Source organism: Sapajus apella, unplaced genomic scaffold (genome assembly GCF_009761245.1).
Source record: "Sapajus apella isolate SASKATOON/1434 unplaced genomic scaffold, GSC_monkey_1.0 scaffold51, whole genome shotgun sequence".
NCBI classification, from domain to species: Eukaryota; Metazoa; Chordata; class Mammalia; order Primates; family Cebidae; genus Sapajus; species Sapajus apella.
Window position 1 is genome coordinate 4,014,094 of NW_022436991.1, and position 13,627 is coordinate 4,027,720.

Genomic DNA, 13,627 nt, shown 5'->3' on the forward strand with positions numbered 1-13,627 from the left:
CCCTCCCTTCCCCTCCTCCCCCCTCACTTCCCCTCCTCTCCTTCCTTTTTCCTTCCCTTTCCTTTTTTTTTTTTTTTTTTGAGACAAAGTCTTGCTCTGTCACCCAGGCTGGAATGTAGTAGTGTGATCTTGAATCACTGCAACCTCCACCTCCCAGGCTCAAGTCATTCTCCCACTTCAGCACTCCAAGTAGCTGGGACTCTAGGCGTGTGCCACCATGCCTGGCTAACTTTCTTTCTTTCTTTTTTCTTTTGGTAGAGATGGGATTTTACCATGTTGCCCAGGTTGATCTTTTTTCTCTTTTTTTTGAGACAGAGTCTTGCCTAGGTGGGAGTGCAGTGGCGAGACATCGGCTCAGTGGAACTTCTGCCTCCGGGTTCAGGCAATTCTCCTGCCTCAGCCTCACGAGTAGCTGGGATTACAGGCGTGCACCAACACGCCTGGCTAATTCTTGTATTTTTAGTAGATACAGGGTTTCACCATGTTGGCCAGGCTTGTCTTGAACTCCTGGGCTCAAGCTATCTGCTCCCTCGGCCTCCCAAAGTGCTGGGATTGTAGGCATGGCCACCACGCCTGGCCCATTCTTTGAGTTTTGAAAAATGTGTAATGTCATATATCCTCCATCACAACATCATACAGGGTAGTTTCCCAGCTCTGGCCGGGCGTGGTGGCTCACGCCTGTAATTCCAGCACTTTGGAAGGCTGAGATGGGTGGATTGCCTGAGCTCAGGAGTCTGAGACCAGCCTGGGCAACACGGTGAAACCCCGTCTTTACTAAATACAAAAAATTAGCCAGGCGTGACAGTTTGTGCCTGTAGTCCCAGGTACTCAGGGAGGCTGAGGCAAGAAAATCACTTGAACCCGAGGGACAGAGGTGGCGGTGAGCCGAGATCGAGCCACTACACTCCACCCTGGGGGACAGAGCGAGACTCTGTCGAAAAAAAAATAGTTTCCCAGCTCTAAAAGTCCCCTGTGCTTTACCTGTTCATCCCTCCTCACCCTCTGGGACTCCTGGCAACCACTGATCTTTTTACTGTCTCCAGAGTTTTGCCGTTTCCAGAATGTTGTATAGTGGACGTTGTCCTGTATGCAGCCTCTTCAGATGAACCTCTTTCACTAAGCAATATACATTTAAGGTCCTCCCATGCCTTTTTGTGGCCTGATAGCTCATTTCTTCTTAGCGTTGAATAACATTCTGTGGTCTGGATACCTCGCAGCTTTTGAAAGCAGATTTTTTTGGAGTGTGGGGTTGGGGAACAGGTAGGAGCAGTTTTCTTCATGTTGGATTGTTTTGAAGGGAGCCTCATTTCATCACTGAGTTTTTCTTGCTGGTCTGCAGCAAGACCTGGCACACTCCCTGGGTATTGTGGGCGTGGTCGTCCAGTGAATGAGTGGGCGTGACTGTGTTCCAATAAAGCTTTATTTATAGGCTGGGCGCAGTGGCTCACACATGTAATTGTAGCACTTTGAGAGGCTAAGGTGGGAGCATAGCTTGAGCCCAGGAATTTGAGACCAGCCTGGGCAAAACAGTGAGACCCTATCTCTACAAAAAAATTTAAAAATTAGCCAGGCGTGTTGGTGTGTGCCTCTTGTGAGACTGAGATGGAAGGAGTACTTGAGTCTTGGAAGGTCGAGGCTGCAGTGAGCATTGATTACGCCACTGCACTCCAGCCTGGGTGACAGAGCGAGACCCTGTCTTCAAAACAAACAAACAAAAACAAAACCAATGAAACTTTATGTCACAGGGGATCAGCAACTAGCTGGGGCTGGTGGCACAGGGTTAGGAAGAATTTACCGAGACAGTTATAGGTAAAGACAGGCAGAATTATTAGAGAAAGTATGGAGGTACATTTCAAAGGAGCAACAGGCAGGCCAGCAAGAGAGGAGCTGACTGCCAGGAAACAAAAGCTTGCTGGGGCTTTTCTAGGATGGTGCTCGTGCTGTATGCTGAAGAGGGCTTTGTGCACTACTGATGATGCCATGGTTTGCAGTGAGTTCACTTGTGATTTTTGTATCAGCTGAGGGTCTGATGACGGCTGGGCACAGGAAGACTGTGTTATTTGGCCGGGTGCGGTGGCTCACACCTGTAATCCCAGCACTTTGGGAGGCCAAGGTGGGTGGATCACCTGAGGTCAGGAGTTTGAGACCAGCCTGGCCAACATGGCAAAACCCTGTTTCTACTAAAAATACAAAAATTAGCCAGGTGTGGTGGCACGCACCTGTAATCCCAGCTACTTGGGATGCTGAGGCAGGACAATCACTTGAATCTGGGAGGCGGAGGCTGCAGTGAGTCAAGATCACACCGCTGTACTCCAGCCTGGGCAAGAGTGAGATTCTGTCTCAGAAAAAAAAAAAAAAAAAAAAAGACGGTTTTATTATTTGTGAAGGAGGGCTAAGTGTTCTGGGCCATGAACAGAGGCACGTTTATAACTTATCTGCCTTGTGTTTTCCTTCCCTCGTTTCTGCCAACCTGACTCTCCCTAATTAAGACTCCACACTTTAGTAACAAAAGCAGGCCATGGCCAGATTTGGCCCTTGGGTTGTAGTTTGCTGAACCCTGGTAGAGCTGTGCTTTTTTTCTGTGAAATTCATGTTCAGGTCCCACCTGAAGTCTGAATCCTTGTGTCTTGTGTAATGTGAGACCGTCCCAGGTGGCTTTCCTGTACATTCCAGGTTGAGTAGCTACTGTGCTTCCCTCCAGGGAGGAAGACAATGGGTGACAAGGGCCCAGAGCTGTGTAAATGGGTCTACAAAGAGAGGACAGTTGAACAGAAGCCCCCATCAAGACGCTCCCTGCGTTGACAACACTTTCCTGAAGTAACCTCATTTCCCCCTTTCAACACTGTGACATTTTCTCTCCTCTTCTTTTTTTCTTTGAGACGGACCGTCACTCTGTCACCCAGGCTGGAGTGTAGTGATGTGATCTTAGCTCACTGCAACCCCCGCCTCCTAGGTTCAAGCCATCCTCCTCCCTCAGCCTGCCGAGTAGCTGGGATGACAGGCATGTGCCACCATACCCGGCTAATGTTTATATTTTTAGTAGAGACAGGGTTTCACCATGTTGGCTAGGCTGGTCTCAAACTCCTGACCTCAAGTGATCTGCCCACCTCTGTCTCCCAAAGTGCTGGGATTATAGGCGTGAGCCACCGCACCCAGCCTCCTCTTCTAGAAATGGTGGGTTTCTACCTGGCTGGGGTTGGGGATGTTGGATGCTGTGTGGAAATAGCACCTGTTCAACTTGAGCATGATAAAGGTTCATCTGGGGAATGTGAGTCCTGGGGGGTCCCTGCAAAGACAAAAAGTAGTGCCCTCAGGAGTGAGAGAAAGTTGTGGTCAGAGGGGGAATTTCACAGTTTGGCTCTTGGTGATAGAACTGTTGTTTCGAATGCAAGGAGCACTGACATGGTAACAGCTGTCACCCATTTTTTTTTTTTTTTGAGACAGTGTTCCGCTCTGTTTCCCAGGCTGGAGTTTATTTATTTTGAGATGGAGTCTCGCTCTGTTGCCCAGGCTGGTGTGCAGTGGCACAGTCTCGGCTCACTGCAACCTTTGCCTTCCTGGTTTAAGCAATTCTGCTTCAGCCTCCCAAGTAGCTGAAATTACAGGCGCCCACCGCCATGCCCGCTAATTTTTCTATTTTTAGTAGAGCTGGAGTTTTACCATGTTGGCCAGGCTGGTCTCGAACTCCTGACCTCAGGTGATCTGCCCGCCTCAGCTTCCCAAAGTGCTAGGATTACAGGTGTGAGCTACCACGCCCAGCCAATTACTTATTTTAGATGAATGCACACTTACACGTAGACATGTAGCTCAGAAGGTATATAAGCTCTGGAAAACTTTGTAATTTTGAGTTGATCTGGTGATATTTTCCAGGTCTTCTCCCTGTACCTGGTTACAGAAATAAAAACTCCCTCTACCAGTTCATCTGCCGCTCATTGTTAGCCACAAGAATATGCAGCCTGTTCCTCCGTTTGGTCCAGGAACACAGGCAGCTGGTGCCATGCCCACTGTGCGCTTTGCCTGTCAAGGGGTGACCTCCCAGGTCGGTGCCTGGGATGGCAGAGTTGGAGAGTAGAGGCACTGGGAAGTGGAGGTTATTCGTGGTGTGTGTGTGTGTGTGTGTGTGTGCGCGCGCGCGCGCGTGCGCACGCTGTCTGTGTTGCCGGGGGACAGGAAGACGGAGGACCTGATGGCAGAGATGAGCGGATAGGACTTAAGCTATGACTTTTTTTTTTTTTTTTTTTGAAATGGAGTTTTGTTCTGTTACCATGATGGAGTGTAGTGGTGCAATCTCAGCTCACTGCATGCCTCCCAGGTTCAAGCGATTGTCCTGCCTCATCCTCCCGAATAGCTGGGACTCCAGGCATTTGGTACCATGCTGAGATAATTTTTGATTTTTTTTTTTTAGTAGAGACGGGGTTTCACCATGTTGGCCAGGATGGTCTCGATCTCCTGACCTTGTGATCCACCCACCTCGGTATCCCAAAGTGCTGGGATGACAGGCGTGAGTCGTTGCACTCATCCTAAGCCATGACTTTCAGAACTCTCAAAACTTGAAAGCTGGTTTGAGATCACACAGTATTAACTAGGGACACAGGCGGGACAAACTCCAGATGGGAGCTGAATGTAGACTTGGAGGACGCTGACAGAGCAACCTGCATGAAACAGGATTAAAGCAACATTTAAAAGGGCAACAGTCATCCTGTTCTACTTGCTTTGGGCTTTGAGCTTTGCTTAAATAACACCGCCTTCCACTGAGTCAATCAGGGCCCAGCTAAATGGAAGCTATCAACAACTGGAATTTTTTCTGCATTTTATTTTAGGAAAGCCACAGCCAAAAAGAAAAAAGAAAGAAAAGAAGTGGGTGAGCAGGGGATTTATTTGAATGCATTTACTTCCACATTTTACCATGGGTCAGTGCACACTTGGGTACTCTGGCCTTTGTTGAGATATATATATATTTCTCATATATATATATATATATATATATATATTTTTTTTTTTTTTTTTTTGAGACACAGTTTTACTCTTGTTGCCCAGGCTGGAGTGCAATGGCGTGATCTCAGTTCACCGTAACCTCTGCCTCCCGGGTTCAAGTGATTCTCCTGCCTCAGCCTCTTAAGTAGCTAGAATTACAGGCATGTGCCAACATGCCTGGCCAATTTTTTTTTTTTTATTTTTAGGAGAGACAGGGTTTCTCCATGTTGGTCAGGCTGGTCTCGAACTCCTGACCTCAGGTGATCAGCCCACCTCGGCCTCTCCAAGTGCTGGGATTACAAGTGTGAGCCACCGCGCCTGGCCTCTTTTGTTTGTTTTGAGATGGAGTCTTGCTGCATCTCAAAACAGAGTACAGTGATGCAGTCTGGGATTACAGTAGCTGGGATTACAGGTGCCTGCCACCACACCTGGCTGATTTTTGTATTTTTGGTAGAGACGGAGTTTTGCCATGTTGGCCAGACTGGTTTCAAACTCCTAACTTCAAGTGATCTGTTTGCCTTGCCCTCTAAAATTGCTGAGATTACAGGTGTGAGCCACCATGCCTGATGATCCTGTCTAATTCTTAAATGCTGGGTGCACCTCCTGGGTTGGTTTTCATTCAGGTCACCAGGAGAGCTGAGAGCCTGAAGGCTCAGATGAGAACCATCCTGGTGAATGGTTGTTGCTTTGCCATGCAAAAAATCACTATGAAGTCTGCTTCTGAATCTTAACATTCCCCTGGGAGGCAGAAACCTTCAGTTTTTGTTTTGTTTTGTTTTGAGATGAAGTCTTGCTCTGTCACCAGGCTGGAGTACAGTGGTGTAATTTTGGCTCACTGCAATCTCCACCTCCCAGGTTCAAGTGAGTCTCCTGCCTCAGCCTCCCATGTAACTGGAACTACAGGTGCGCACCACCACACCCAGCTAATTTTTGTATTTTTAGTAGAGATGGAATTTCACCATGTTGGCCAGGATGGTCTCGATCTCTTGACCTTGCGATCCACCCACCTCGGCCTCCCAAAGTGGTGGGATTACAGGTGTGAGCCACTTCGCCCTGTCAGAAACTCCATGGTTTTGTAGGTGCCTATGGTTTGCTGGCTCTGACCCCATTTCTTCTTGGGGAGAGAGAGCAGGCTGTTTCCCCTGCAGTTTGTGGAACTCTGTGACCATCCCGTTCTGCCTCTCATTTTCCAAATTCCACAACATTTTCTAACTCTGATCCAGAGGTTGCAAGCTCACTGCTCGCAGGCCAAGTGAGAAACACAGACTGCAATACTTCAGTAAAGGAATTAGTGGCCATCACTTAAAAATCAGATTTCCCATTGCAAGTCTGGATTTCTGGCTTCTCATGAAAACCTTGGATCTGGCAGTACTGGGTGTTGTTTGCACAACTGCCTGGTGCTGGGAAGAGTCCCTTTCATCCCTCCCTTTTCCTCCCCTGCCCTGAGTTTCGGGTTTCATTGCCATTGATCATTGTGTCAGAGGCGCGTGAACCAGAGCAACTCCATCTTGAATAGGGGCTGGGTAAAATGAGGCTGAGACCCAGGGGGCTGCATTCCCAGATGGTTAAAGCATTCTAAGTCACAGGATGAGGTAGGAGGTCAGCACAAGATACAGGTCATAAAGACCTTGCTGATTAAACAGGCTGCAGTAAAGGACCGGCTAATACCCACCAAAACTGAGATGGCCACAAGAAGTGACCTCTGGTCGTCCTCATTACTGCACTCCCACCAGCGCCATGGCAATTTACAGAGGTCATGGCAATGTCAGGAAGATACCCTATATCGTCTAAAAAAGGGAGGCATGAATAATCCACCCCTTGTTTAGCATGACATCAAGAAATAACCATAAAAATGGGCAAACAGCAGCTCTGTCTATGGAGTGGCCATCTTTATTCCTTTCCTTTCCTAATAAACTTGCTTTCACTTCACTCTATAGACTTGCCCTGAGTTCTGTCTTGGGCGAGATCCAAGAACCCTCTCTTAGGGTCTGGATCCGGACCCCTTTCTGGTAGCAGCTGGGCTCATGCCATTGATTTCCTGATCATAGTTGAATGTTGTTCACTACCTGTGTGCTCTAACAAAGCTGGGAAGCCACAGAAAGAAACAGAAACCCAAAAGTGTCTTCAGGCTGGCCCACATCACCCACTGCCATCACCTGCTTGACCCCATAGATTCTAGACAATTTGGTGACCTTTTTAAATGATTTACACTTTGCTCTTTTTTTTTTGAGATGGAGTCTAACTTTATCACCGAGGCTAGAGTACAGTGGCATGATCTCGGTTCATTGCAACCTCCACCTCACAGGTTCAAGTGATTCTCCTGCCTCAGCCTCCCGAGTAGCTGGGATTACAGGCGGCCACCACCACATCTGGCTAATTTTGAGTAGAAGCCCGGTTTCCCCATGTTGCCCAGGCTGGTCTTGAACTTCTGACCTCAGGTGATCCAAATGCCTCAGCCTCCCAAAGTGCTGGGATTACAGGAGTGAGCCGCCATGCCCGGCCCACACTTTGCTCTTTTAGCTTTCAAACTCACATTAAAAAAAAAAAAACGGGTAGGTGAGGTGGCTCATGCCTGTAATCTCAGCACTTTGGGAAGCTGAGGCAGGTGGATCACCTCAGGTCAGGAGTTCAAGACCAGCCTGGCCAACATGTTGAAATTCCATTTCTACTCAAAATACAAAAATTAGTTAGGAGTGGTGGCAAATGCCTGTAATCCCAGCTACTTAGGAGGCTGAGGCAGAAGAGTTGCTTGAAGGTGGAGCTTGCTGGGAGGTGGAGGTTGCAGTGAGCCAAGATCACTCCACTGTACTCCAGCCTGGGCAACAGAGCAATACTCTGTCCCCAGAAAAAAAAAAGAAAAGAAAAAGTAATTTACATAGGATAAGCATGTTCCCCTTGGTTCCCTCTCTTTTTTCTGGCCACGTTTGTGTCTAAAGGCACAGTGAACAAGAGCTACCTTCCCCTAGATTAAATACCAGCATGGACATGCCACTCACCACTGAACCACTATGATGAGTTAGACCTGCCATTCACAGGTCACGCTGTTTCCCTCTCTCCAGGAACACACTTTCCCCGATGATACGAGACAGCTGCCCTGTGGGCTGCATGTGATGAGGAAAAACCCAACCTTTACCTTTAGGGAACTGATCATCATCTCTGCTAGGTGGGAAGGCAGTGATTGCTGTCACGTTTCGCTTCAGAGATGACCGTGTTTCCAAGAGGGCAAGTGGTATTTGGAGTCAAATGACGGGAAAGTACAGGATTCTTCGAGCGAGGGGAAAAAAAAACACAGTGTCATCATGACTGTTTTGGGATTACTGACTTCATGAGGCGTCCTCAGGGCTACAGCCTGAGTTTCTGCTTCCAATGTACCAGGGAGAATATTCCACTGAGCCACGCTAATGCCCCCAGCAAAGTCTAAAGTGGCGAAGGGAGTTCAGTGACCATCCATTTGGCTCTTGGAGTGAGGGCACCTTCTGGGTCCTTTCCTAGACACCCCTTGGCCACCTTTTTCCACCTGTTTTTCCGAGTGAGTGCCATCATCACCTACGTGTGCTGCGACTGGTTCAGCAAGAGCTTCGTGGGCTGTTTTGTCACGGTGCTGCTCCTCCTGTCCCTGGACTTCTGGTCTGTGAAGGTGAGGCCCTTTCCTGTGACGCCATCACTCCTGAAACATGGGGCTCTCCCTATGCTTGTGGGACCAAGAGGTGCTTTGGTTTAGATTGCTTAAGAGTGCTGAGCAGCGTCACTTAAAAGTAGGGGAAGCCGGGCACAGTGGCTCACATCTGTAATCCCAGCACTTTGGGAGGCTGACGCGAGCGGATCACCTGAGGTTGGGAATTTGAGACCAGCCTGGCCAACATGGAGAAACCCCATCTCTACTAAAAATACAAAATTAGCCGGGTGTGGTGGCACATGCCTGTAATCCCAGCTACTCGGGAGGCTGAGGCAGGAGAATCCCTTGAACCTGGGAGGTGGAGGTTGCAGTGAGCCAAGACAGTGCCATTGCACTCCAGCCTGGGTAACAAGAGTGAAACTCCGTCTCAAAAAAAAAAAAAAATAGGGGGAAAGATGCATTGTTTAGCACTTAATAAATGGCTTTTGAATGTCAGTTGTCATTCTTGCACATGTGACAACTCCATATGACTTTGGATTTTTTTTTTTTTTGGAGACAGAGTTTCACTCTCGTCACCCAGGCTGGAACGCAATGGCGCTGTCTCAGCTCACTGCAACTTCCACCTCTCGAGTTTAAGCGATTCTCCTGCCTCAGCCTCCCGAGTAGCTGGGATTACAGGCGCCTGCCACCACGTCCCACAAATTTTGTATTTTTAGTAGAGACAGGATTTCTCCGTGTTGGTCAGCCTGGTCTCAAACTTCTGACCTCAGATGATCTGCCCCTGCACCCCGCCTCAGCCTCCCAAAGTGCTGGGATTACAGGTGTGAATCACCACACCAAGTGACTTTGGATTTTTTGTAAAACTTACTGTACTAGTCCGCTTCCACAATGCTGATAAAGACATACCCAAGACTGAGTAATTTATAAAGACAAACAGGTTTCATGGACTCAATTCCACGTGGCTGGGGAAGGCCTCCCTATCATAGCGGAAGGTGAAAGGCAAATCTTACATGACGGCAGACAAGAGAGAATGGAAGCCGGTGGGGCACGGTGGCTCATGCCTGTAATCCCAGGACTTTGGGAGGCTGAGGCGGGAGGATCATCTGAGGTCAGCACTTTGAGACCAGCCTGGCCAACATGGTGAAACCCCGTCTCGACTAAAAATACAAAAATTAGCCGGGCATGGTGGCGTGTGCCTGTAATCCCAACTACTTGGGAGGCTGAGGTGGGAGAATCACTTGAACCCAGGAGGCAGAGGATGTTGCATTGAGCTGTGATCGTGCCATTGCACTCCAGCCTAGGTGACAAGAGCGAAACTCTGTCTCAAAAAAAAAAAAAAAAAAATAGAGAATGAAAGCCAAGTGAAAGGGGTTTCTCCTTAGGAAACCATCAAATCTCATGACACTTATTCACTACCATGAGAACAGTATGGGGGAAACCGCCCCCATGATTCAGTTATCTCCCACCCGGTCTCTCCCACAACATGTGAGAATTGTGGAAGCGACAATTCAAGATGAGATTTGAGTGAGGACATAGCCAAACCATATCACTTGTATATGAATTAACACATATATTTAAAACATACATAATATGAACATATAAATTATGTATGTTTGGGAGGGAAGTGTGTCACTTTTTTTTTGAGACAGAATCTGGTTCTGTCACCAGGCTGGAATGCAGTAGTGCGGTCCTGGCTCACTGCAACCTCCCCGCCTCCCGGGTTCAAGTGCTTCTCCTGCCTCAGCCTCCTGAGTAGCTGGAATTGCAGGCATGTGCCACCATGCCCAGCTAATTTTTGTATTTTTATTAGAGACGGGGTTTCAGTATGTTGGCCAGGATGGTCTTGATCTCTTGACCTCGTGATCTGCCTGTCTCGGCCTCCCAAAGTCCTGGGATTACAGGTGTGAACCACCATGCCCGGTTGAGTGTATCTAAAGTAAGCTTAAAAATCAGAAGCTGTAACATCTGAGAATCCACTACCATTCAACGCCTTTTTTCTTCCTGCTTCCACTACAAGTCTGAAATGGACCAGGGAGCTTTTATTTATCAATACAGTGAATACGCCTCTTTGCCTGTGACCTCCTCAGAGTCATTTGTCTGTTCTCAGAATGTAACCGGAAGACTCCTGGTGGGCCTGCGATGGTGGAACCAGATAGATGAAGACGGGAAGAGCCACTGGATCTTTGAAGCCAGGAAGGTATTCTCCATGGCGAGCTGAACTAACCAGGGTGGTGATAATGGGCGTGGAAAGTTTCCATGGGTTCCTTCGTAGTTTTGTGCGTATCTGATTCCTGCCCTACACAAAACCACTGCTGTGGGTACCCTGGTGAAGCATGTGTGTAGCAAAAGTATCTGCAAAATAGGTTGGGCACAGTGGCTTATGCCTGTAATCCCGGCACTTTGGGTGGGTGGAACACTTGAGGTTGGGAGTTCAAGACCAGCCTTGGCAACATGGTGAAACCCTGTCTCTACTAAAAATACAAAAAGTAGCCGGGCATGGTGGCAGGCACCTGTAATCCCAGCTACTCAGGAGGCTGACGCAGGAGAATCACCTTGAACCCAGGAGGCAGAGGTTGTGGTAAGCCAAGATCATGCCATGGCACTCTAGCCTGGGCAACATAATGAGACTGGGTCTCAAAACAAAACAAAACAAAACAAGAAAACGCCACAACAAAAGCACCTGCAAAATAAATGAGAACGCGAGCACGCTGTTTTGCAATCATTTCCACTTGTTTTGACAGCTGAATTACTTTCCTTTAACAGGTCTCTCCAAATACCATCGCTGCCACAGAAGCGGAAGCACGAATCTTCTGGCTGGGCCTCATAATCTGCCCCATGATATGGACTGTATTTTTTTTTAGCACCTTATTTTCCTTGAAGCTAAAGTGGCTGGTAAGTCCATACTTTGACTTCCACATTGCTTTGATGTCTCTGTAAAACCAGTGTCTGCACCAGTAGGCTTTTGTTGTTATTTGTTCTTGATTGATCAATTGTAACAAGTTTATTGAGACATAATACACATTCCATACAACTTACCTATTTGAAGTGTACAATTAGGGGCTGGGCATGGTGGCTCACGCCTGTAATCCCAGGCCTTTGGGAGGCCAAGGAGGAGGATTGCTTGAGCTCAGGAGTTCGAGACCAGCCTGGGCAATATAGCAAGACCCCATCTCTGCAATACAAAAATTAGCCAGGCATGCTGATGTGCATGCTTAAGCCGGAGAGGCAGAGGTTGCAGTGAGCCAAGATTGTGCCCTTGTACTCCAGCCTGGGTGCTTGAGTGAGACTCTCCAAAGGTAAAATAAAGTGTGAAATTCAGTGGCTTCTGGTGCAGTCACAGAGTTGTGCAGCCAGCACCACCATCAATGTTAGGGCATGTTCCTCACCTGAAAAAGAAGCCTGGCACCCCCTTTCAACATGGCTTCCCTAGGCTTCTGTTCCTTTAAGGTCTGGCACCTACTAATTTTTCTGTCTCTATGGATTTGCCTATTCTGGGCATTTCGTATAAATGGACTCACATAGGCCAGGCATGGTAACTCACGCCTATAATCCCAGCACTTTGGGAGGCCAAGGCAGGTACATTACCTGAGGTCAGGAGTTCAAGACCAGCCTGGCCAATGTGACAAAACACTGTCTCTATTGTAAATACCAAAACTAGCTGGGCATAGTGCACATGCCTATAATCTCGGCTACTTGGGAGGCTGAGGCAGGAGAATCACTTGAACCTGGGAGGCAGAGGTTGCAGTGAGCGCCACTGCTCTCCAGCCTAGGCGACAGAGCAAGACTCCATCTTAAAAAATAGAGAGAGAGAGAGAGAGAGAGAGAAAACAAAATACTCGTAGATAGTAAAACAACAGTGTCATCTAATGAGTTTGGGCTCTGGAATTTGGATCCCGGCTCGACCACGCTCCAGCTTTGTGACCTTGGGCAGCTTTCGTCTTCCTGAGCCTCATTTTCCTCCTTGTAAAATGGGACGATGATGGTGGCAGCCTCTCCGGTTGTAATGATCCGGAGGTGTCCATGGGTATTTGTAAATGCTCAGTCAATGTTGGCTGTTACTAGTCTTAGGCGTAGGCTAGAGCTACTTCTCCTTGGCTTGAGAGGCGTATTTCTCTAAGTGCTCTTCGAGTGACCTTTGTCTTCTTTGCGTGCAGGCGCTGGTGGTTGCTGGGATCTCTCTCCAAGCTGCAAACCTGTATGGCTACATCCTTTGTAAGATGGGAGGCAACAGTGACATCAGCAAGGTCACAGCCAGTTTCCTGTCCCAGACGGTGTTCCAGACGGTGAGTTATTGAGGTCTGACTCCTCGACCACTCCTCTCCAGGTAGTCAAAGTCAAGGTGGCCTGCTGGCAACTGCGGTTTGTAATGTAACATATCAGCCAGGCTGCCATTGTTTTATTATTTATTTTTTGGGAGACAGGGTCTCGCTCTGTCACCTAGGCTAGGGTGCAATGGCGTGATGGTTGCAGCAATCCACCTGCCTTGGCCTCCCAAAGCGCTAGTATCACAGCCATGAGCCACCATGCCTCGCAGTTTTGTTTTTTAATTGTTAAGATTTAAATAAAAAATACCATTTTAACCATTGTTGTAAAGTGTACAGTTCTGCGGCATTAAGTATAACCACCTTGCTGTGCACCTTCCCCCACCCAGCTCCAGAACTGCCTTCATCCTGCAAAACCTAAGCTTGGTACCCGTAAAACCTTACCTCCCGCTTCTCCTCGCCTCCTGCCCCTACAACCAGCACTCTGCTTTCTGTCTATGGGTTTGACTGCTCTAGGGACCTCCTGTAAGTGCAATCATAGTTTTTGTCCTTTTGTGACTGCCATAGTTTTCAGTGATTTTTTTAAACCACAGAATTAAGGAAGGAGTCACAAAGAGTTTTTTTTTTTTTTTTTTTGAGATGGAATCTCACTTTGTCACCAGGTTGGAGTGCAGTGGGGCGATCTCGACTCACTGCAACCTCCGCCTCCCAGGTTCAAGTGATTCTCCTGCCTCAGCCTCCTGATTAGTTGGGACTACAGGCGCACGCCACCACG

The 13,627-nt window shown here is 48.1% G+C and overlaps 1 protein-coding gene across 3 annotated transcripts in view; it reads left to right on the forward strand.

Annotated features, from left to right (window-relative positions):
- TVP23A (trans-golgi network vesicle protein 23 homolog A) overlaps nucleotides 1-13,627 on the forward strand; it is a 55,574-nt gene that overhangs the window by 36,411 nt on the left and 5,536 nt on the right. For all 3 annotated transcript variants that reach the window (XR_004258171.1, XM_032242800.1, XM_032242799.1), the window contains exons 3-6: nucleotides 8,467-8,611; nucleotides 10,698-10,787; nucleotides 11,354-11,482; nucleotides 12,745-12,873. Coding sequence is in view for 2 of the 3 variants with exons in the window: in XM_032242800.1 (XP_032098691.1) it covers nucleotides 8,467-8,611; nucleotides 10,698-10,787; nucleotides 11,354-11,482; nucleotides 12,745-12,873 (493 nt within the window). In the remaining variant the exon portion in view is untranslated. The remainder of the gene's footprint in view (nucleotides 1-8,466; nucleotides 8,612-10,697; nucleotides 10,788-11,353; nucleotides 11,483-12,744; nucleotides 12,874-13,627) is intronic.